The 25,665-nt window shown below is 36.7% G+C and overlaps 1 protein-coding gene across 2 annotated transcripts; it reads left to right on the plus strand.

The window, feature by feature from the left end:
- The first annotated feature begins 1,448 nt into the window (after positions 1 to 1,448).
- LOC107766127 (protein TIC110, chloroplastic) lies at positions 1,449 to 14,606 on the plus strand. 2 transcript variants are annotated; one of them, XM_016584869.2, is made up of 15 exons: positions 1,449 to 2,158; positions 2,745 to 2,804; positions 3,545 to 3,668; positions 3,824 to 3,892; positions 4,000 to 4,098; positions 4,700 to 4,766; positions 5,447 to 5,511; positions 5,690 to 5,784; positions 5,982 to 6,109; positions 6,297 to 6,397; positions 8,299 to 8,515; positions 9,330 to 9,484; positions 12,461 to 12,586; positions 13,019 to 13,984; positions 14,071 to 14,606. In XM_016584869.2, exons 1-15 carry the CDS (start codon positions 1,620 to 1,622, stop codon positions 14,311 to 14,313), a joined length of 3,054 nt encoding a protein of 1,017 aa, XP_016440355.1. In that variant the 5' UTR covers positions 1,449 to 1,619; the 3' UTR covers positions 14,314 to 14,606. The 2 variants fall into 2 exon arrangements, with proteins under 2 accessions (XP_016440355.1, XP_016440363.1); XM_016584877.2 differs by having other exon boundaries at positions 1,450 to 2,158; positions 5,985 to 6,109.
- Positions 14,607 to 25,665: the final 11,059 nt, after the last annotated feature.

The raw sequence follows: 25,665 nt of genomic DNA on the forward strand, positions 1-25,665 counted from the left end.
ACAATGGTGTCGGGCGCCATCACAACCTACGATGGGATTTGGGTCGTGAGAGAAGCCATGGGATCAAAAAATGAGTTCCTTCACCGACGGTTTCGTCGATAATTCCTCGGAACCGGTCGAAGAGTACGAGGCCGCCATCGATGGTGTACAGGGAGGAGCTGAGAGCCGTTGCGCCGACGCTGATTCCAAATGCGGCTTCTGCTAGGTTTCTCAGAAGTGATAGTACTGCTTGATTGCTACCCACTTTTTACAGAGAGTTTTAGGGTTTTTGGTACGAAGAATGGGAGTAGAGGGAGGATTGCAAGGTTTTTGGTAGAGAATAGAGTGTTGTACAAGAAAAACCATAAACCTCGGCGCCGGTACCGGGGCGCCGTCTCACATGACGGTGCCTGGATATCGGTGGATTGTGGACGGAGTTTGGAGTTGAGGAACTTGAAAAGTCTGTTATCTTTTTTTTCATTGTATTTCAATGTATCTCGTTGTATTCTATGTATTTCATTGTATTCACTGTCTTTAGTTTTTTCTACTTTTTCAATATATTCATTGTATTTAACTGTATTCAATATAATTATATAATTTCAAAGCTTTACTTTGTTTCACTGTTTTGTCCAGCAGTATATATTCAGCAATATGTATTCAATGTATTGTAGAATGTATTCATATATTTTTTAATTAATATAATTTATGTATTCAGATGTATATATGTATTCAAATGTATCTGCAGTATGTATTAATATGTTTTTGCAATATAGATGACCTGCTATACTTCATGTATTCAATGTAATTATATAATTTCAATATATAAATCTATTTGTAAAGATACCACTAAAAATATTTTAGTAAAAATACCACTAAAAAAAGAAATGATGGATTGAATCTCTGAAGATTGCTCTGTTTTGGGGGTATTTTTCGATTAAGAATCTTTTCTATAATTAGAAATACAAATTTTGTGTGTTATAATTGAGTTTGTTGAGTTATATTAGGATTCTATCGCGTTAACTGATTCACTTACCATTTTAAAATAGTTGAAGACCTTTTTTTCCGTAAATTTCATTATTGTATTCACGAATACAGCTCGCGAATATATATGAATATAGTTATAAATCTTTTTTATCACTGGAAATACAAATTTGTATGTTATAATTGAGTTTGTTGAGTTATATTAGGATTCTATCGCGTTAATTGATTCACTTACCGTTTTTAAACAGCTGAAGACTTTTTTTTTTCCGCAAATTCCGTTACTGTATTCATGAATACAACTCGCGAATACATATGAATACAGTCTATACGTTAGTTGTAATTTCTTTTTTTCTACCGATTTTTCCTATTATATTCATAAATACACTAACTTAATTAGATGGAATACACTCTATAACAAGTTAAAATATAGCTATACTAAGTAATTTAGTAAATGATAGCTATAAATCTTCTTGTTTTAGCTTTACGGAAGGGACGCCTGACTCCTTAAGCGCCTATCCTTTTTCTTCCAAACCAACTCACTGTTCTCTTCCGACTCCGTTAAACCCTATAACTCACCCCTCTTCACATCATCTTCTCCTCTCTTCTCTCTCAAAAAAATTCTCCAACAAAGAGAGAAGACGAGATAGGAGCTCCACAATATGAACCCCTCACTTCTCCTCACTACCAACCAACCTTCTGTAAACCCCACCACAACTACTTTCTTATCTCCTTTTCTCAACCCTACTCCTCTCCGTTTTACCCGTAAAATCTCCCAGAAACGCCACCATTTTCGCTACAATTACAGTTTATCTACTGTCCGTTCATCTGCTTCTTCTGTCCCTGACAAACCCCCTTCGTCGTCTATTTCGGTCAAGCCAGATGTCTTTGGAGGTAAGAAAGAGCTTTCTCCTATTCAATCCCTCGTGGATGCCATGTCACCGCCCATCAGAATAGCCAGCTCGGCTTTAGTATTTGCTGGCGCTGCGGCTGCTGGGTACGGGCTTGGTGTTCGTTTTGGTGGGTCCCGCAATGCTGGGGTGGGTGGTGCTATTGCTCTTGGTGCTGCTGGTGCCGGCGCCGCTTATGCATTGAATTCCTGTGTTCCTGAAGTCGCGGCTATTAACTTGCATAACTATGTGGCTGATTTTGAGGACCCTGCTGCCTTGAACAAGGAAGATATTGATGCAATTGCTAATAAGTTTGTCCACTATACTCATTTGATTTATTTATTTATTTATTTGCCAGTCTATTTACCCGCAACTAATGCTTGCACCAACCAAATTAATTAATATGTGCTATTTCTTGGATTTGTGACCAATGCCCCACTTAAAGTTAAATTAACATGAGTTGGTGCAAACACTGGGTGTGCGTAATTTTTTCCCGTAGTGGGTTGCTTGAATAGTGTAATTCTCAGGAAAAAAGAAAAAAACTCTAATGCGGATGCTTGGACCATTTGCTTTGATTTGATTGATTATCTTTGTGATCAGTTAAGTAGCCTAATTATCATTTTATTTCTGGCTTAATGACCTTTTAGTAACAATTAGTTATTTCAGACAATTGACCGGTGCTGTGGCTGGATTACAGACTATTTTGTTTCCCAAACATGCTACTACCACATATATATTTTAGCTTTTTCTTCTAGAACTTATTTATCAAATTCCATGTTGGCTACTTTATGAGCTTTCACACACTAAATTTTATCAGAGTTCTCTAACTTTTCTAGTTTCGTTTATTGACGTTTGTCACCTCATTTCTTTACCCCTTTACTTCTTTTTATTGTTTAGGTATGGTGTCAGCAAACAGAATGAGGCATTCAATGCGGAGCTACGTGATATATATTGCCGGTGAGTGATAAATTGTCTGCACTGAAGTACTAACTTGTTACGAACACCCTGGCTGACATGAACGCTTTATATATTTCTGAAAAAAATAAATCGAGTAAAACCTCTTCAATGTATTATCACATCTCTCTCCTTTTTCGTTTTCGGTTTCTTTTGTGCTCTTTGTTTCTTTTTTCCCCCAACTGTCGTATGACAAATTTTCTTTATATGAGTTGCTTGTTTGTGAATAAAAGTAGCAGAGTTTGACCCTATTAAGCACTTTGTAGGGCAAAGAATGGGTTTTGTAGTTAATTGGTTGCTTGCTACGTCCAAACATATTGATTTTGTTTCCTTTCTGAGATGTTTTTTCCTTGATTAAGATCCCTGAAAAGTTTTAAGGTTGTGTCAACTTTTGCAGATTAAAAGAAAAAGAAAGTATTTGTCACCTTTCTGCTGTTACAACTTCTTGCACATGCTTTTCTATACAATTTCAGTTCCTTATGACCCAGAAAGTATCAAAATTGCTATCCTTGTCTTGGCATATTGACCCAATTACATTTGAATGCTATAACTAACATGGCGTGATACTTGTTTCAGATACGTAAAAGGAATCAAGCAGAGATTTTTGCTTATTCACTTCAAATGATTATTTTGAATTTATATGTCCTTTTTATTTACCAGTGACATGGCCCATATAACTTATCAGTTTAAACATTTTTAGCTTATCTGCGCCTTCTTATGCATCAAATTTGATTTGTGTTCAGATATGTATCTGCTGTCTTTCCTACTGGGACTGAAGAACTTAGAGGCGATGAAGTTGATACCATAATCAAATTTAAAAATGCTTTGGGAATTGATGATCCAGATGCAGCAGATATGCATATGGAGGTAACTTGAAGTATTTATTTGATTCTGTACCTCAGCATTACAATACTCCTAGCTGTGGTGGGTTTGCAAAGGTAGAATGTTATGTTGATGAGCTACGTTTGCTTTAATAAATAATTCGTCAAGTGTTAAGAAACTTATGCATGTTGGTTTCTCAGATTGGCAGGCGAATATTCAGGCAACGACTTGAAACGGGAGATCGTGATGGAGATATAGAACAGCGTCGGGTGGGTCATCTCTTTAGCTTTAATTTCCACTTTATGGCTACTGTACTGCCTTTAGTTATCAAAGAACAATAAATGGAACTTGACCATTTCTGACTTCTCCCGTGCAGGCATTTCAGAAGTTGATATACGTCTCAACTCTCGTATTTGGAGAAGCATCTGCATTCCTTTTACCTTGGAAACGTGTTTTCAAGGTTACTGATTCCCAGGTAGTGGATAATTCGATGCATCTCCGTTGGCCCCTTCTCGCTCCTCCTTCTTTCTGGAATTGTTCGATTGTGCAGTGCCATGCCCTGCTTGTGGCTTTAACATTTCTGTCTTCTGATTGAAGTTGCTGTCATTCCTCCTTTTCTGTATCCCCTTCATTTATGTATTAGATTCCTAAGTGAGCGTTTGGACATAAGAATTGTAAAATTTCAAAAAAAGTGAAAAAAAATTTCAAGTGAAAATAGTATTTGAAAATTAGAGTTGTGTTTGGACATGAATATAAATTTGGGTTGTTTTTTAATTTTTGTGAGTGATCAGAGTGAAAATTTTGAAAAACAGTTTTTTGGAGTTTTTCAAATTTTCGAAAAATTACAAAATTCATCTTCAAGTGAAAAATTGGAAATTTTATGGCCAACCATTGATTTCGAAAAAAAGTGAAAATTTTTCGAAAGAATAGTGAAAAAGTTCTTATGTCCTAACGGGCTCCAAGTTATCTCCAAGTTATCTGGCTCCGTACTATTTTACCATTTCCTAAAAAAAAAGAGGAAAAGTTATCTGACTCTCTACTTCATTTCACCTGTTTTTTACATTTTTGTTCATTAGGTTGAGGTTGCTGTCAGGGACAATGCACAGCGATTATATGCCTCCAAGCTTAAGTCTGTTGGCCGAGGTAAATACTGATGCCTTAGAAGGCACTTTTTGCTTTTCTCTAATGTATGAGCCATTCAGAGCAAATCTCTTCACATGCTTTCTTTTGTATCGCTGAATGAAAGTAATGCTTTTCCAAAAACATTCAAACTACTTGCTTTTTTGCTTGGGATTTCCTTTTTCTATTCTTAAAATTTTCTCTCTATTGTGGTAATTTTAGCAAATCAGCTTATGTGCGTAAGTTTGTCTCTTTTGTGATATATGGCGCTTAATCCTGAATAAGATGAATTGTTACATGAGGCTCCTTGTGCTGCATGGGTTTGGTGGGTTCCACTCGTGCACCGAGAAGAGATTCTTTTCTCTGGAAGTCTTTCTCTCATTTCAAATTTCTCTATGTCTAGTGATATATCATATTGGTTTATGGGTTTTGAGGGCGTTCTGGCAATAGCTCTTGAGTCTGGATGTATCTTTATTCTCTAGGGCAGTATCGGTCTTTCTATGGCTTTTACCAGCCTTATATTGCAAATGCTAATTCTTTCATTAATTACACAAATTCAACTCCTAGTAGCTAACGGACCTTGCAATTCTAAGTTATGGTGCGTTGGGATGAAGTTCTTTCAGTTGTTTTTTCATGATTTAATTACTCCACTTTACTTCAGAAGCTTTGCATGGTTTATTTAACTACTTCACTTGTTTCTCCAGATATTGATGTGAACCAGCTGGTCAGTTTGAGAGAAGCACAGCTTGCATATCGGCTGTCGGATGAGGTAGTGCCAAAAAAATAATCACATTTCTACTTAAATACATCATTGTAAAACGTACTTTGCTCCTTGAAAAAAAAGATAAGACTGTTTTGAATTTGTTGCATGATATTCATGATCGATTTTACTATATCCATGTATTTGGTCATCATTAATATGCCCATGACTGTTTATGTGTTTGCAGCTTGCAGAAGAGATGTTTAAAGAGCATGCAAGAAAGCTTGTTGAGGAATGCATATCACTTGCTCTTGGCAGTTTGAAATCAAGAACAAGAGCAACGTAAGGTCTTAAGTGTGTTTAACCTCTTAAAAAGGGAACTTTGAGGCATATCCGCGACTTGAATTTCACCGGATAAATCTTTTACTAGGCAATTCTGTGTAATACAAATGGGATAACTCGTGCAATTTCTAGCACGACATAATCTTCCATATTCTTTGCTTGTATCATTTGTTTAATAAATCGATTGGGTTGTTCAGCAGGGGAGCGACACGTGTGATCGAGGAGCTTGATAAGATATTGTCATTTAATAATTTGCTAATTTCACTGAAGAACCATCGTGATGCTAGTCGCTTTGCTCCGGGCATTGGGCCAGTTTCCTTAGTAGGTATGTTTGTTGGTGATCTTTGGCTGACTCTTATAGAACTTGTTTTAAAAGTCACTGGTCTCTCTCAAGTCTAAGTGAAATCCTTTCACGAAGCTTTTTTCTTTCAGCTGTTTGTTGTTTGTGTGTCAGTTTGGTACCTGGAGTTAACTTCCCTTTTTCCTTATTCTTTTCCTTCCTGTTCCTTCAGGAGGGGAGTATGATGGTGATAGAAAGATGGATGACCTAAAACTTCTCTACAGAGCATATATTACAGATTCTTTGTCAAGTGGTCGGATGGAAGAAGACAAGGTATGGTGATTAAATTTTTCTCTCCTTCTTTCTTTATAGGGTTTTTGGAATTTTCCTTTTCTACTTTCCTGCCATTTTGGCAGGAAAGTTTGAGATTCTCTCTTCTTTTCTCCTTGCATATGTCGGATTAAGTTATGTTTAACATATATTTGCTTCTTGGGAGGGGCTTGAAAAGATTAAAGGGGAGGGTTATTCATTGATATACTTTTCCTATGAAAGATGGTTTATCCACCTGCTTCTGTTTTTGGGTATGAATGGACAAGAAGTTAAAGGAGAACACACATTTCTTTTTATCCAGCTTCACTATATTAAACTTCTGGTACAGGTTTAAAAATTAATACTTGTTGATTTGCTTTCCTATGGAAGATAGCTTATGCACCCCCTTGCGTTTGGTATGACGACACTGGAGCAGACACATATTCTTTTCTCTTTTCTAGCTTCCTTGTGGTTGAAAATGCTGACATGGGAAGACAGAATATCCCTCCATTTTTACTCCTTTGTCCCATATCTCTTGCTTGTCCTCCTGCCTCTTTGTTCTACTAAACTTATGATAAGTTAATGGAACTAGAACCAAAAAATGGATGATGTGGTTGTTCAATCAAGAGGATTAGCACGACCTTTGTGCAAAGGTGACATGCACTAATCTAAATGTGGTCCGAGTTGTCTGATGAGGATGAAAGCAAGAAAGACTAGTTTGATAGCGGCTCTTGTCCTAATTATGCTAAGTTGCACACTTGCACAAATAGGCTTGTTGGCTTCAATTGCTTTTCTCCAGAGGATCTCATATTTTCCCAGATGAGAGTGATATACACGTGTATTAACATATTTGGTAGAGCATATTATAGAAGGGAGCTCTTGGTTGTCAGCATCACATGTATTGCATATGCTCCATGTCCCTAAAAACATGTCCAATGAGAAAAATATAGCACAAAAAGCTGTAGTATGTTGGGTGCACCTAAGGGTGTAGCCAAGTGGTCAATGAAGTGGGTTAAGAATCATGAGGTCTCAGGTGGCAAAAAAAACTAGGTGATTTCTTCCTATCTGTCCAAGGCTTGCTTGTTGCTGGTGGGAAGTAGCAAGTATCTCGTGGAATTAGTCGAGGTGTGTGCAAGCTGGCCCAGCCACCATGGTTATTTAAAAAAAGGCTGTAGTATGTTGAGTCCTTTCTTTTGTTTATATCTACATTGATCCTTTTCTTACCCTCTTTTATCTTTTTTTTTTCCTTGAGAACATTCATTTTTTAGAACATTAGAACTATGAAAAAGTACATGTATTGGTTTTTGAATTTCATTCTTGGTAAATATGTTTCTGCCACAAATATATTGATGATATATTTGGAGTACCTTTCTATGAAAACATAAGGTTATAAAAACGTAGATAAGGTTATAAAATAGAGTAGATAATAAATTTGGAGTAATTCAACCTTGTTGAATCTTGCTTTGTGGGTGTAGGCTGATATCACTACAATATCTAATGATGTAATAATAGAGTTTGTTTAATCATTGCGTGCAAATCAGTCAAAAATAATTGCATGCAAAGCAGTCAATGTTCTTTGGCTCTTTTAAGTTGCACGCAAATCAGTCTATGATCCTCTTTGGCTCTTTTGATAGCTGCATGCTAATCAGCCTAAGTTCCTCGTCATTATCACATAAGGATTACTCTTAGCTTGATTCAGGAAACAGATTTCTCATTGATGAGATGGTTGTGGGACCAATCAGTTTCTAGACCGATGTGCTTGTAATATTGGAGTATATTGGATCATTGTTTAAGTAATGTGTTCAGTTGGTTCTGCACCCTAACGAGTAGGAGTTCCCGTGCATCGTCTCTAGGCCATTTGATTTTCTTCTGTTTGTCATTTAGTTGTATGCCTTTTAACCGTTCAATGTTATTTCTTCTTGTAGCTTGCTGCTTTGAACCAATTGAGAAATATATTTGGTTTGGGGAGACGAGAAGCAGAGACAATCACATTGGATGTCACTTCAAAAGTATACCGTAAACGACTTGCTCAAGCTGTTACCAGTGGTGATTTAGAAGCTGCTGAGAGCAAAGCAGCCTATCTTCAAATGCTGTGTGAAGAATTAAGTTTTGATCCGCAAAAGGCTCTTCAGATTCATGAAGGTAACTCATGACTTTACTGTAACTTTATCTTCTAATGGATATTGAGTGACATTTTCATTTTCAATCTTTCTGGAGAGGGAAGCCTCTTGTTAGTAGTCAAGTTTTTAATCACATCGAGGAGTGCTAAGAAGAACTTGTTGAGGCTATTGGTTTGAGTTTCAGTTGATTCATCTATGATGCAAAGATATAACTGAGCTGTCCATTCAGTACAAGAGTGTCGACTTTCTTTTTCTGATTCGGTAATAAAACCTCCTCCTGAAGCAGTCCTTGAAACTTTAGTTGTCCCCATTTCTGCATAGTGCATAGCATGTCAGTTGACTAGAATAGGAGAGGTGTTTGTAGTGTCACGAGTTTGCTTACCGGCCATTAGTAATTTCATTTTATAATTGAATATCCTGATTCTGTTGTGTTTTCCGTTTTGGAGTGTTGCAAGTGAGGATGCAAAATGTTGAGAATGAGGCTATAAGATTAGAGAATGCTTAAGGGCGCATCAACCAAACAAGTAGACCTATGGAGGGATTAGGGAATTTTCGATGTTTGTCCTATTGGTTTGTGTACAACGTTGACCACCTATCTATAGTATCTTGGATTCTGTGCTCCAGTTTAGTCAAGGTATTATTACGCTGACAATGTTTTGAGCCACCTAGGTAATGCTATGTGTCGTCTTATGAACTAAGTTTTTTTCCTGAAATATGCAACATGAACTTTACTATGTGCCTGACGCATTCATCTGAAACCTTAAACATTATGAAAAGATAATTTGAACTGTTGTATTCTGTCACTGGAAAAGCTTGTCTTTACTTTTCATTTTCAGAAATCTATAGGCAAAAGCTTCAGCAGCTTGTCGCTGATGGAGAACTTAGTGATGAGGACATGAAGGCATTGGAACGCCTGCAGGTCATGCTTTGCGTTCCCAAGCAAACAGTTGAGGCGGCTCATGCAGATATCTGTGGCAGTTTATTTGAAAAGGTAACCACCAGTCTCTTCTCTATTTATGCGGCGTCAATTAGTTCATTTTTATGCTATGCAGCTGATTGGGCTGTAATGGCATGAGGCAAATTTTGCTGTGGATTATATAAGAATTTGTGTACCCTGTCGTTTCTCTTATGTTAAATTAGCCAAGTGTAGTTTGATGTTTTGAGCAATTGCCTTTAGGAAATCACAGCCAACCCCCCTTCAGTTGCCATAGATACCTTTGGTCTAGATGGTGGTAAAATACAAAACTTCCCATACTGCTTATAATGTCATTACAGAGACCTATTTTGTGCTTGCTTTTAATTGAGGAGATAACTTGAAAACTCTGCTGTTATCTGGGAAGTTACATTTTATTCACCTGATACCCTTATCCCATGCGCTTCATGGTGTATGAGAATTGAATAAGTTGTCATAAATGTTGGGAAAAAGCAGTTAGGAATGTGAAGCTAATGGACCTTGCTCCTAACTCAAACCCAAAAGCTAGCTGATAAGGTGAGAATGACCCAAGACCATTCAAGGAAATAAACGCTCCATTTCTCAACCAATATGGGTCACTTAACAAGGACCAAAGGCTATTGCTTGACTGCTTCTACCTTGCTTACCTTCTGCCCCATAATTTTTGTGCATGTATACTTTCAAATGTGAAAGTGCCCTCTGTCAAATGCATTTCTTGTATAGATCTACTACATATTTGGAAATATTAGACCTTTTATGTGGAGTTACTTTTCATTTAGCTTATTGTTATTTTAACTTTTTTTTAGAACATTGTGATATTTAGTCCAAGTGGGATTTTACTAGGTTGTTGTTGTTATTGTGATATTTAGTCCTAAAAATTGCTTTGATCAAGTTGCAGTTTTACCCCTGAAAGTCAAATGCGAACAAAGAGTAGTGTGTATTGTATGTGTGAGAATGCACAGGAGAAAATCTATTTTATTAACAATGATACAGTGAGCCCTATATATAATACATATTCTACTCCTACTACATATAGGACTAGGACATATTCTACTCCTACTACATATGGGACCATGACTATTTACACGGGAGAAATTCAAAAATAGCCACAATTTCAAAAGTAATCGAAATATAGCCACTTTTCATGTAAAGATAAATCTGAACGAAAACACTTCAAAATCCGGAAAAATACTCCAGCATAATATATTGGAGTTCCAGTATAATATATTGGTCCAGCATAATATACTGGAGTTTGGAGCACCGGTGCTCCAGTCTCCAGTATATTATACTGGAGCCAGCAAAGTATGCCGGTCCAGCATAATATGCTGGAAGTTCATGCACAGGTGCACCGAACTCCAGTATATTATGCTGGACCGGTCTCTGTTGCAGCAAAATAATGGCTATTTTTCATTGACTTGGCAAACACTGACTATTTTTGAATGACCAGTCCGAAAACTGGCTACACCGTGCTATTTTAACTATTTACACATAACTATCTAACATTCCCCCTCAAGCCGGTGTATACAAATTATATGTACCGAGCTTGTTACACATGTAACTAATAAGAGGACCAATGAGAGACCTGGCGAAAATATATGCAAACTGATCATTCGACATACAAAGCCCTATACTCCCCCTAGCAACAAACCCCGGGTGGTTGTTGATAAACAGAAGTTGCTATGGAAATGTTTTGTCTTGCTATGCCTGACACAAACAGATAAAATGAATTGAAGAGTCGGGGTCATAAACGGAAATCAAACCAGTTTAATTCTAAAAACCAAGAACGTCAAGCCCCATTCCACAACTAACATGCACTAAAGAAAACTAAGTAGAGGTACCCATTACTTACTTTTCATCTTCCTTTTCTTCGATATTTAGAATGATTTGGAGTTGGTTGTCAAATGGATAAATTTTGCCTCTACATTTTGTCTTCAGCATTCACTCTTTCTTGTGAGAGAATCATTTTTCCAGATGGGTTACTTATAAAAAAAAAGAATACATATTTCAAGATGGTTATTTTGGAAAAAAATTTGGCACTGAGCTGCAGGAGCAAGTTTTTACGGCGCGGTAGTTCTTGTGGCTACAAAATCTTCTTGCGAGGGGAAGTAGCTGTGCTATCAATGGGTTTCAAGTAGAGAACCAGAAGGAAGTAAGCAATGGAGCAAATGTTGTCAGTTTAACTGTCTATATAGTTAGCTTTTTGTAGAAAGTGTCTCTTTTCCTTTTTGTTCTTGTTCCTTTGAAAATTCGCATCTTATGCTACAGGTAGAAAACTTAGGATGATTGAATGGAGTGAAATGCAAACTTTCCCCAATAAAAGCAAAGGAACAAGAACGATTTAACTTTCATTTATCTGTGATTTGGTTGAAGGTTAAATTTTTTCATCTAGTAATTCAGATGTTTTCATAAACTTTGGCGGTGCTGAGTGTAGTTAGTGATTAGAGTTTACGTGTACTGAGTCGAAACCTGCTAGTAGGGTTTGCTTGTCTGTTCACAACAACTATTCTATTACCATGTATGATCTGCAGAAAGCAGAAGCCCATTGTCAACTGTAGTAGTATGTGGCATCTTATGCCATAAAACTCATTCTACTGAAGTAGGCAGTAGTAAATTATTTCTCACCCCCCTCAATTTTTCATCCTCAGTCGATATATATGTGTGCTTACATATGCATCAGTATGCACCTCTCAGTATGTAGATAATAGAAAGCTCCTGATTGGAGCACTGTCCCATTCCGTGTCCCCTGCCAGCTTGTTTTCCTATGTCAATTTTAGCAAGTTCTTCCATTCTGGTTTCTCAGATAGTGTAGAATTAGTTGATTTGGCGTTGTCTTGTTACGTACAGTAATCACATTGTAACAAGCCACGTTTGTTAGAGATTTTGTTTCTTAGATTGTGAGTTTTTAGTTTTCAGTATTTAAGTGGGTTGATCTCTTTCAACTTCTTATGGTGTAAAAGGTGTGAAATTGAGCTAATCTGATTCCCTCCTGTCACCCAATATAAATATTGTTTGCAGGTGGTTAAGGAAGCAATTGCTGCTGGTGTAGATGGTTATGATGCTGAAATCAAAAAATCTGTGAGAAAGGCAGCATATGGTTTACGGTTAACCAGGGAGGTTGCCATGTCTATTGCTAGTAAGGCAGTAAGTATCAGGATGCTAATTCTCGTTTACAGCTTGTAAAAGTTTAATTTGATTCCACAATCAGAAATATACCTCGACTAGTATTTTATTCATTTTTTGTCTACCAAATACTATATCATCATTTCCTAGAACACGTGGCAGTCTAATGCATAGAAGAGCGATGATGCATTCAGTTTGTCCAATCAACTGAGCCAAGTGGTCTGCAGTGAAAATTTATGGAGCCTACAATGGCAAAAGTGTCTTCATAGCCTAAAACTAACAATACAACTACAGTACCTACACAAGCTAAACCAATCAAAATAATTGAATCACCTGAAATTACCAAAGAAGCCCTTGGTCGGCAAGCTGGCAAGACAACGCCCAGCTGCTTCCAAGGCTCTTCTATATATTAGAATATCTTTCTAATTACATTCAGTGGCTTCACAAATACAGGTCAGAAAGATTTTCATCAGTTACATTCAAAAGGCCCGAGGATCTGGAAGCCGCACTGAACAAGCCAAAGAACTGAAAAAGATGATAGCCTTTAATAGTTTGGTTGTGACTCAACTAGTTGCGGACATCAAGGGTGAATCGTCTGATACACCACCAGAAGAGCCTCAAAAGGAGCAGGTTCAACAAACCGACGAGGAGGATGGGGAGTGGGAGTCCTTGCAATCACTAAGGAAAGTAAAACCCAGCAAGGACAATTTGAGAAAGGAAATCCAGACTGAGATTTCTCTCAAGGATGATCTTCCGGAAAGAGACAGAACTGATCTTTACAAGACATACTTGCTCTTTTGTCTAACTGGGGAGGTTACTAGAATTCCTTTTGGGGCCCAAATCACCACAAAGAAGGATGATTCAGAATATGTTTTGTTAAGTCAACTTGGTAGCATCCTTGGGTTGACTGATAAGGAAATTGTTGAAGTGCACCGAAGTCTAGCTGAGCAGGCTTTTAGGCAACAAGCTGAGGTGATCTTAGCTGATGGACAGCTAACCAAGGCCAGAATGGAACAGCTTACTGAATTGCAGAAGAATGTTGGCTTGCCACCTCAGTATGCCCAGAATATAATAAAGAGCATCACAACAACAAAACTGGCGGCAGCCCTTGAAACTGCTGTTGGTCAGGGAAGGCTGAGCATTAAGGAGATTAGAGAATTGAAAGAATCTTCAGTAGATATAAACACCATGATATCTGAGAGTTTACGTCAGAATCTTTTCAAAAAGACAGTGAATGATATCTTCTCATCTGGTACCGGAGAGTTTGACGAAGTAGAGGTATATGAGAATATCCCAAAAGATCTTATTATTAATGCTGAGAAGGCCAAAAAAGTTGTTCATGAACTAGCTCGTAGCAGGTTATTAAACTCGCTTATTCAGGCTGTATCCCTTCTGAGGCAGAAAAACCATAAAGCATTGGTATGAGTCTGATATGAAGATGCTATTGGTTTTGCGTGAATAATGTCGTAATTTTGCAGTTTTAACGCTTCTCTGTGTTTTTGTAGGTTTCGTCTCTCAATGATTTGCTAGCTTGTGACAAGGCCGTTCCTTCGACCCCATTATCTTGGGAGGTGCCAGAAGAACTGTCTGATCTTTTCATTGTATATGCGAAGAGTGATCCTGCACCGGATAAGTTGTCCAGGTTACAGTATCTGTTAGGTATAAGTGATTCAACAGCAGAAACTTTGAGATCTATGAAGGATAGAGAACTACCAAATGGGGTAGGGGAGGAAGAGTTTGTATTTTGATTTTTTTTTATAGCTTCTGATGAATGTCTGAATATCAGGCGAGAGAGAGAGAGGGGGATGGGTACTGGTAATTTTTTTCATTTAATGTAATTGAGGTATCTTTGTGCTTTAAGATGTGAGCAGAAATGGTAGTATCGTTTTTTTGGTATTTAGTAACTGGTTGAGCACTGTTATGCTTTTTGAGTTTCTTTGTTGCTTAGTTACAAATTGGACTTTCTTCTCCTTTTAGAAGGGAAAGGAATTAAAATGTACCAATGAAAAGATAGATTTAATGCAAGGCTTTTGTGTCTCAATTTTCATTTCCTTGGTGAGTCAGGATGAGAGGGAACTTTGTGTCAACAAATCTTAGCCTATAACAAAGACGTCTAAATGGGCCTAAAGCCAAATTTTAATAAGGGGCTCTAATTTTTTGTCAGTAGTATAGTTATTTGCATAATATAGTATTAATATTATAGTGATTTTTTATTTTTTCTTTCTTTTTGTTTATAGTGGAGTTATCTTATAAACTATAATATTAATATTGACATTGGTCAAGAAATTCAAGTTAGTAAGATGTTAGCCACGTATTTACAATTCGTTACCTTTCTATTGTTAAAAAATAGATGGTCTTTCTTTCCATATTTATAAGGATTTTGTATTTTTTTTCTTTTCTATAAACTTCAATATTGTCTAAGCAAAACTAAAATAGTAATTCCACAACTAAAAATATTATTTGGGCCCCAAAAACTTAGGGGTAAGGCTGCTTATCTATTTACTCTTAATGGTTTGACTTATCGATTATCGGCTTTTAAATGTATTAATCCGCTAGCCACCCGATAAGATATCGGGTGGATTGGTATCAGTTTAACTCTTATCGGGCGGTTTATCGGCCTAATTCAAGCAAAATAAAAGAAAATTTAGTCTATATATGTTTAAATAGGTGGTCGACATACTAAGAGGGACGAAGCAGAAGAGACACCGTGATGGGTAAATCATCTGTCTAAAATCTTATTTATGCTTATGCACATTGGCCTTAGTCCATGTGAAAGATTTCCAATTGGCTATTGTTAAAACAAATGTTCGTCATGCTTAGAATTCTAGAATGCCTTAAAACCCAGACAAAGTTGATGAAGCAGTGGTGTAACTAGTGTTGTTATCTTGTTTCAGACAACAAATTCTGTCTTTTGTCACAGTTAGATGACTCCTTTTATTTGACTTTCTTTTATTCTAGTTCACTTTGATAGAGTACCAGAGGAAGAAGGGTTTTTGATTATTTAATATATATATATATATATACTTGTAAAAATTGTGTGGGGTAGCCACTTTTTAAAGTGTATTTACTTTTTATCCAGCATTTTTAATGCTTAGCAATAGTAGCCACTAGTCTATTAAAATTAATATGAAAAGACTATGTTACCCTTTCTTCTATCTCTTTCATGTTAGGGAGAAGAACTGTGCCGGAAGGAAAACCAGTAACCAATAGTACAAACTCACATCTTGTCGCACGCTCTACAGTCTGAACACGATGAATTAGATCATAGTGATCACTATCTTAGTCCTTTTTTTCAATAATACTTCTAAAACTAGTGACCAATAATACTTCTAAGATCATATTCTAAGCCGTGATATCCATTTTTTTTTTTAAAAAGGGACTAAGAATGTGATCTTAGAAGCCGTTATTTTTCTTTTTCTTTTGGTTAGTTAGGTTCTGTAGTCTTTTATTTTTTTAGTTATTTCTTTTTGTTAATAGCTTTCTGTTGTGTAGTTTGACATCAATCTTATATGTAAATTGTAATTATTATTATTATTATTATTATTATTATTATTATTATTATTATTATTGCAATTATTATTATTTTTATTTTTTTGTGAAAAGATACAAATAATGTTTGGTTTTCTGCTACGTTATGGATCCTGAACTTACAGTTACAAGTTCAAAAGTTAAGGACACTTGGTCCTGAACTTAGAATTACAAGTTCAAAAGTTAAGGACACTTAGTCCTGAACTTAGACTAACAAGTTCAAAAGTTAAGGGCAATAGGTCCTGAACTTAGGCTAAGAAGCCCAAAAGTTAAGGACAATAGGTCCGAACTTAGAGTAACAAGCTCAAAAGTTAAGGACACTTGATCCTGAACTTATAGTTACAAGTTCAAAAGTTAAGGACATGTAGTCATGAAGTCCTGAAGTTAAGTTCAAAAATTAAGGACATGTAGTCCTGAACTTAGAGTTTCAAGTTCAAAAGTTAAGGACATGTAGTCCTGAAGTCCTGAACTTAAGTTCAAAAGTTAAGACATGTAGTCCTGAAGTCCTGAACTTAGAGTTCCAAGTTCAAAAGTTAAGGACATGTAGTCCTGAAGACTAACAAGCTCAAAAGTTAAGGACACTTGCTCCCGAACTTACAGTTACAAGTTCAAAAGTTAAGGACATGTAGTCCTGAACTTAAGTTCAAAAGTTAAGACATGTAGTCCTGAAGTCTTGAACTTAGAGTTCCAAGTTCAAAAGTTAAGGACATGTAGTCCTGAAGTCCTGAACTTAGAGTTACAAGTTCAAAAGTTAAGGACATGTAGTCCTGAAGTTAAGTTCAAAAGTTAAAGACATGAGCAGAAGGATATTTTCGTCCGGGCGGTGAAAGTTTATTAAAGCAGTGGCTAAAAACTAAAGACATTTTAAACAGTGGTTTAAAAGTAAATACATATGTTATTAGTGGCTAACCGTGCACTTCCCCCTATATTCTTAAGGGGTTAACGAATTATCCGTTAAGAAAATTGAATAATCCGCCCCTAAACCGATAAGCCGTTAATAAAAGAATTTCAATCCGTTCTCCGTCCGTTAAACCGTGAACCCGATACCAATAAGCCATTAAACTTCGGTTTCAGTTCGGTTTTCGATTTCGATTCAGTTTTGAACACCCTACTTAGGAGGCCTAAAGCAAAAACTTTACTAGCTTCCCCTTTGAGCCACCCCTCGCCTATAAAGAGGGTTCGTTTATTTGGAAAATATAAGCACAAGAAAATAATTTGGTGGCCATTATTTCTAGTGGTCTTTCTGTTTGGTTGACTCCTCTTGTTGTATTGACGAGAACAAGAAAGCAAAAGGAGAAATTTGTCCAATAGTGATAAAAGGTGCCGACATCCGATCAAACCTGGTAGTATGCAATCAGCCCAACGGACCAAAATACTCCTCGGGCGAAAAATTGATTTTCCAAGCAATAATCCAACTCTTTGAGTGCCTGCTACTTTAATTTACCTTTCCATTCTTTTCCATGTTGAACTGTCCGGTATTTGAGTTTACTAGCCCCTATATAAAATACACAAAACATTTATCCAATTCAAAAAGCAGTAGAGTGAAGAGATCAAAGAAGAGCATCCACAAAGAGATAGGCACGATTTGATAAAATGTTCAAACAAAGAGAGAAAAAAGGAAGATTACTACCATACCCCATTCCCATGCAGGGGTGGAGCTAGAGTATTTTCAGCCAAATCTAATAGGTTTGATTCGAACCCTGTATTTGCTTTAAATATTTTATTGAATATACATAAATTATTAATTTAGAACTCAATATTAGAATTCCAAACCTTTAAACTTGAAATCCTGACCCCGCCTCCGTTCTCATGCCCATTACGGGGAAGAGGAAATGTGATGAAGTAACATTTTCTAGAACTGAACAATTTGAGGCTGAGAATGGATCGATCGTCTGCTCCCACAAAATCTCTTTTTGCACCAGATACTAGTCATTTCCCAGAGAAACAAAGCCCTTTCAGCTGCCTGCAAAGTAGAAGTTCTGCAGCTTTAGAACTGCAGACCCTTCAAGCACCTTGATTTCGTGTTTCGGAAAAAAAATTAATAACTTTTTCAATTGAAAAGATTCTAATTTTTTTTCCCAATCAAACGCCATTAGATGTAGGCTTTTGCAAATGCCACATTATTGTCTCAAATCTTCACAAATATAAAACCATGTAAAGCTCCCAGCTAATTGTGACCATATACAAGTGAAAAGTTTTTGTATTTTTCAAGTAGGAACTACAACAATGAACATATGCAAATGTGAAAAGGATAAAAATTTGATAGAGGTGGTTGATTTTCAGGCTCTCGGCCATTAAATTATGAATTTTGGCCTAGATAGTGCAGAGGGAAAATGCTGTCACTGCTGTACATTGTTTTTTCACATTAACTTATTTGAGTAGTAAGTTAAAAAGCAGTAATTTGATATCACCCGACTTATTTATCATTGCCTTTATCTTTCTGTTTTAGATCATACATTTTTTATGATTCATCAGTGATACGAGCTGAGCTAAAATAGCATAAATCGAAAGGAAAATAAAAAAGGACAATGAAACAGTAAAAAAGGAATGCAAGCTAATCTAGGGCAACAAAAATAAGGTTCTGTGTATTCATAATGAAGAAAGAGATAGTCACTACAATATATAGAAATTGCAGACCTTAATTCCTTAGCTGGTAATGTATGACCTTTGCTATTTCTAACTACCTGGGTTGGACCTAGTGTGTATAAGACACCCAAATACGTGGGGTCAATGTGTAATTATTGTAACTATAACTTAAAAGTAAAAAGGACTTAACTGACTAACTTATAAACTTTTTCCTAACCTTGTCCTCAACTAACTTAACGGCTAAGTACAATTGCGCAAACACAAGATACCACTGCTGTAGCTTTTCTCTTTTTAGATTCATTTTCAAATCTCCCTTGTTAAAATTTTCCTTGCCCTCAAGGAAGGAATGAATGGAACCTGATTTTGAGAGATTGGTAATCCTCCCAAGTGGCTTGATTTGGAACTGCTTTATCCCATTGAACTAACACCTGTGCGATGGCCTTGTTCCCTTTCTGTATCAGTTTTTTATTGTGAATTTGTTGGGGTTGAGGACAATATGGGCTGGATATATCGATTACTGGTGGGTGGGAAATTATGTCAGGTAGTTTATAGCAGGGTTTCAACTGTGATATATGGGATGTATGGTGTAGTAGGAGCAAAGGGGCATGTACAACTTGGAGAAGTGAGTTCCCGAGAGTGTCACCTGCTTGTAAGGCTGTATCTTGAGGTAAACCCAATCCCCCTCTTTAAATTGTCTATCATTTCTATGTTTATTAGCTTGGCCATTCATTCTCTGTTGTGCCCTCTGCAAGTGGTACTGCAACAACTGGTACTTGAATTCCCTTGTTAACAGGCTTTTATCTACTTCTTCTATAGCTGAATCACCTTCCATGTAAGGTAAGTGAAGTAGTGAGGGTTGGCCATAAAGGGCCTCATAAGGGGTGGTCTGAATTGAGGAATGAAATGTGGTGTTATACCACCACTCAACTGCTACTAAGTAAGAACGCTAATCCTTTTGAGAGTTAGAACAAAAACACCTAAGGTAGGTCTCCAGACACTTGTTAACAACCTATGTCTGTCCATCAGACTATGGATGGTATGCTGTAGAAGTGCTAAGTATGACACCACTCATAAAGAACAACTTCTGCCACAATTTCCTAGTGAATATATGATCCTTATCACTCACTATGTCCTCTAGCATGCCATGCAGCCTGAAAACATATTCCATAAACAACCTTGCAATGTTAGTAACAGTATAAGGGTGAGCCACACCTATGAAGTGAGCATATTTGGTTAACCTGTCTACCACCACTCATATCATTGTCTTCCCCTTAGCTTTTGGCAACCGCTCAATGAAATCTATGCCTATACTGTTCCAAGCCAGTAAGGGTATTTTAAGTGGTTGCAGCAATCTTGGGTAAGACACTATCTCATACTTGTGTCTCTAACAGATGTTACACTTCTTGAAATATGTCTGAACATCTTCCTTCATTCCTCTCCAATAGAAGAGAGCAACTATCCTTCTATAAGTGTGATCTATGCGATAATGCCCTTAGTAGGTGAGTCATGCCATAGTTTCATGATATCCTCTCTTAATTGTTCATTAGGCCCTATCACTAATTTTCCATTTCTTCTTAACTAATTATGCACAAAAGAGTACCCCTTAGATTCTACTCCTTCCCTCTTAAGATCTTTAATAAAGGCCATTAGCTTAACATCCAACTCCTAGATCTCCATAATCTGACTTAACAAGTCAGTCGTAATGGTAGAGAGTGTTAAAGCTACCAACTCTATCAATGGTAATCTGGATAGAGAATCTGCCACCTTATTCTTCTTTCAATTTTTGTACTCAATGATAAAGTCATATTACATGAGCTTGGTTATCCATTTCAACTGAGACTCTGTGTGCAACTTTTGTTCAAGAAATTTTAGATTTTACTGTCATTTTTGTCAGACATCATTTAATATTTTTACAAATTATCCGTCAAACATTAATAGCAAAACAATTTTCAATAGCATATAACCAAGTTGTTCTAGGTAGTCTTATTTCATTTGTGTAGCGATGTGGTACCAGGCGGTCATTTATGAATAACATCCAAAATGTTACGCGATGCCTTCCCGAGATTCCTTGGAAGGGCGATGTAAGGCTAAGCAACTGATGTCAGTGTAGTTCTCACACCTCCTTTTTCACCTACACCCCCCGCTAAGGGGCGTAAAGGGAGTTTTTTCAATTAAAGGACAATCGAAACGGGATTTTATTTAAAGATTCAGAGTCGCCACTTGGGAGATTTGTGGTGTCCCAAGTCACCGGTTGAATCCCGAATCGAGGAAAAGAATGACTCTGTATTACAGTCCGCGCACCAGAAATCCGAGTAAGGAATTCTGTTAACCCGGGAGAAGGTGTTAGGCATTCCCGAGTTCCGTGGTTCTAGCACGATCGCTCAACTGTCATCTTTGGCGTAAATTATCTGATTTTAACAATTATGAGTCTATGTGCAAATTTTAACTTTTAGCTGCTTTTATTGTTGTTATTTTGAAAGAGAATTGCAACGTCGTAAAAACATGTCTCGAATCACGTCACATAAATGCACCCGTGGTTGTTGACACATTTCGACTTCATTGGGATTTGGATTTGGGTCACATAAATGTGCACCCGAGTTTGAGAAGATAAATTTAAAGGCGTGCCCTAAAGAGACTAATGCGTTATTATTTTGGGAAAGGCCGTGAAATTCACTAAAACAACCCATCCCGAAGTCTAAAAATTAGTACAATATTTATTGAGGGCCCCGCAATTTATAGTTTATTCGGCGAGGCTCATCTCATTTTTATTTTAAAGGTTGTCCTATAATGACTATGTTTTCTATTTCGTTTGTCTCTCAAGTAAATGAAGAAAAAGGTCCTACTTTATTTACATACTTACGAGTTACTATAGTTGAGTTTCGAACATGATTCGTTAAATCTAAAATGAACGTAGTAAGAGCAATCTATTTGACAGTTATGGGCCCAGGTCCGACATATAAGGGGTAAAACCGGACCTGGGCCATACTACTTCAAATTGGACTTAGTTACTGGTTTCTATACATATTCATAATTTGCCAAACTAAAAATGGTGTCATTTTTGTTAACAAATTTCTACCAATTTAAAGTGATATTCCACTGGAATGAATGAACCTGAAAAATCTGATTTTTTATCCTAGACCACTTAGATGCTGAAATTAACCAATTGAACTTGTTCTTACGAAATTAGATAAGCAATTTGTTAACTGAAATAATTTAAACTATTGAATAATCAACCTATGGCCTGATGTGTGTTTGGAACATGCTTTTAAACAAAATAGACTGAAATGACAAAACATTACTACTACATCATTAGTCTTTATTAACTAAAAACATACAAAAGGGAGGGGGGGAATTTTAAAACTTAAATTAATCATAGAATAGGCATGTCTAGTTATACATAAACAAACACCTACATGACTCTAATGAAAGAAAGGTATTCTAATGTACATACAAGCAAATAGACAACTATATTGAATTTTAAAACTTCAACTCCTCATTTCTTTGTATTCATGCTTCAAGTTTCAGCCTACAAGAACCAGTGTATCAAATTTATGTACCTGGTATTTGGAAAGCAAAGAGAAGAAGAGGAAGATCAGTGCAGCAAAACAACAGTAACATTCACAGTAACACAGCAATACAACAACAACAACAGACCAGTAGCCAATAGTAACAGTAGCAGAAATCCCATGAGCAAATTGAAAACAAAAGAATAACCCCAGTAACTCAATAGAACAGAGCTTGAAAAACCAGAAGAAATCCCAGGAAATTCCAAATTCAAACCAAATAATACCACAAAGCAATTACAGTCAAAACAGAGAATAGGCAGGTGTAAGAAAACTGCCTTTCTGATTGTGAACCCTCAAAGAAGAAAGCAAACTTAAGCTCTTTAACGTAAGCTGAGCCCTTAAACATTTACTCTATTCCTCACTTAGTAAGATAACATAGCCTATATGCATTCTCCTCTTTGGTTCTGAGATTTCTCTTAATTTTCAGCTCTCTTTTTTTTCTCTCTTTTTTAAAAATTCTACTCTATCTTCCTTCCCTTAAAATCAGTTCCCAACCCCCTTTTATACAAATCTGCCCCCCTTTTCCTTATTCAAATCAGAATTTTTCATTAAAATCTAATTTTTTACTTTAAATCTCACTAAGGAAGCTTTTCCTTATTTTCAGCACCCCCATTCCCTTTTGTTCCCCATTAGTGAATTAATTAATACCCCCATTAACAAAGCACTAACAATAAAGTATAATCCTAACTATTTCATTCCTAAATCATCCCTGAAACCCCTTAATATTACTGCCTAGCAACTGTATTAAAACTTTTAATTCTGCAATTTGTTCCAGCTAGCAAAGATTTGAAACTAAATCTGACTAACAACTATAACCAAACTTATTGACAGCTAAATGACTAAGGTCGAATCCCAATTGAAACAAACTGAACTGAATTTACAGAACTTAACAGAATCATTTAAACTGAAATTGAAACATTGAATCAATATGTACATGAATGCAGGTTCATTGTCAGCCTAATGACAATGCCCTGAAACTAAGTGGCCACAGATCAAACATACACAACAATATTTGACGAACTTATTGATTTAACAAACAAGAACGAATTAATCGACGAAAACTAATTAACTGATTACCTATAACAAATGATAACAATCAATCTGAAAATAGATAATCAGACAGTTTCAATCAGCATTAACAGGAACAAGGGTTTATAATAAAACAACTAATCGACGAACTTAGTCGAATCGATTACACACATTGTAACTCATAACAATTACAGTAAACAGAAGCAATGCCAGAATTGGACCAAATAAAAAGGTCTATTGAAGATGAAACAGAATTAATTAAAAGAAAAGTAGAAAAATCACACAAATTAATAAAACAGGCAACGAGATACACATAGAATACATGAACAAAAAAGAAAGAAAGGAAAAATACCTCTGAATCTTAAAGACAAAAATGTCCCAGTCTTGAACCGGATTTGACCTCTTTGAGGTCGAACGGACAGAATACCTCGATTAAGGTCTATTAGACCCCAACCCTTCATTTAATCAGACAGATTCCATGATTTGGAATTTTAGGGTTCCGTTTTTTTCGGATTTAGGGTTTGAACATTTCTAGGCAGATTCGAACCAAACCAAGCTTGGTTTGGTTACGAGTGAGGTCAAGGGAGTAACTGGTATGATTTTGGGGTAGGTTGGGGTAGGTTTAGGTTTTGCTCGTATCTTCGATTTAAGATTCGAGAAGTTGTAGGATGATTCGAAGTAAAAGGTTAACAGATCCATGATGAGGGGGGTCAGGGGATGCTGTGGTGTTAATTTGGTGGTCATCGGAATAGGTGGATTTTCAGACGAACTCTTTGATTGAAGATTCGAGAAGATTGGTGATAATTTGAAGGAAACTAACACCAGATCTGGAAAGTGGATGTCGTGGGAAAGCTATGGTGTAATTTTGGGGTTGTTTGGACCACCGGAACCGCCGTGAGGCGATTTTCGGTGGGTGGTCAACCGTGGTAAGGGGCGGAGGGTCATCTGGTCTCTAAAGGTTAGAGACAAAGGTGAGACGGGGTGTTTTGACTTGGGGGGTGGGGTAAGGATTTGGCCTTTATATACGGAGGGGTTATTTCGATCCTAGCCGTTAGATCAATTAAGATCAACGGCCAAGATCAAGGGGGTTAAACCACACGATGTCGTTTGGTTTAAACAGGAGGGGTCAGGCATAACCGGGTAATGGGTCAGGGGTCGGGTTCGGTCACAGCTTTGGGACCGTTTGATTATCTGAGATCAACGGTCCAGATTGAGACGCTTGAAACGGCGTCGTTTGATAGAGGCTGGAGACGGGTTGGATTGGACCTGGGCATGGGGTGTGATTTTAGGCCTGACTTTCTTTTAAAAACTGGACCAGTCCGAATTTCTTCACGTTTTTGAACCTTTTTTTTTATATTTTCTAAATTATTTTCTAAAATCAATAACCAAATTAACTTACTAAAATACTAATTATCCCTTAATAACATTTATCACATACAACTAAATGTTAATTAACAATAAAATCAACATAATTCAACAGTGCTACAAATGCAAAGTACACATTTTTTCTGTGATTTTCCATTTTGTAAAACAAAACTGTTAACTCCTAAATGCATAATTAAATCCTAAATATGCATACAACATGTATTTTTATATTATTTTTTTAATTTTTCAATTAACTATAACAAGGTAAACATTTACGGATAAAAACACAAATAATTATCCAAAAAATGTCACGCAAATCCTAAAAATTGTACACCAAGAGAATTTTGTTTTATTTTTGATTTCTTTTGGAGTAGCCTTCGTGAAGCAAAAATCACGTGCTCACAGTTGCCCCTCTTTGTCCGAAAACATGAAGGGTTTTCGTGCAAAGATAAAGTGAGCGGATATGAACGATTTTTGCCCGTTGGAATACTCCGTGTGAAGCATTTTTTGAAAATGATTTAACCGAACCTTTGCTTCAAAGGTTTCCTACATATCCCTGGCTAAAAGGGAATCAGGTTAATGTAGTTCGGGAAGTTTTGGTAGCTGGGACTACCATGGGACTGCTTTTTGCTGTTACTGCTATTGCACACTGTTGCTACTGCTTACCGATCTCCCTATTACACAGTGCCAAAAGAAAATAAGAATCTAGACTAAGCTAGGAATTATAAAATCTTATCTATCTTCCATTTGCTCTGGTTGCCTTGCTTTCTTGTCGGCTTGTGTTTCCTCTGGTGCTTTTCTTTCGAAAACTGCTGGGGATGACACTGGCCTTTTGCCTTTCTGAACACAAGTTTTATTATTCCGTTCTGTCTGCTGGAGACACTGCTTCCTACATTAAAGCTTGTTATGCTGGGGATTTTTGTTGTACCCCTCCTCATTACTGACTCCTGTTTGATCTTGAAATGTATTCCTCTGTTCTGCAGGCGGGGCTCCTGACTCCAATCTTAACTTTTGAAAGATGACACA

The sequence above is a fragment of the Nicotiana tabacum genome, chromosome 7 (assembly GCF_000715075.1).
Source record: "Nicotiana tabacum cultivar K326 chromosome 7, ASM71507v2, whole genome shotgun sequence".
Classification (NCBI taxonomy): domain Eukaryota; kingdom Viridiplantae; phylum Streptophyta; class Magnoliopsida; order Solanales; family Solanaceae; genus Nicotiana; species Nicotiana tabacum.

Coding starts and splice junctions, on each gene's coding strand:
- LOC107766127 (XM_016584869.2), top strand. CDS start 1,620: ATGAACCCCTCACTTCTCCTCACTACCAACCAACCTTCTGTAAACCCC. Junction 3,893..3,999: donor GAGATATAGAACAGCGTCGG/GTGGGTCATCTC, acceptor TCTCCCGTGCAG/GCATTTCAGAAGTTGATATA. Junction 9,485..12,460: donor GTGGCAGTTTATTTGAAAAG/GTAACCACCAGT, acceptor TATTGTTTGCAG/GTGGTTAAGGAAGCAATTGC.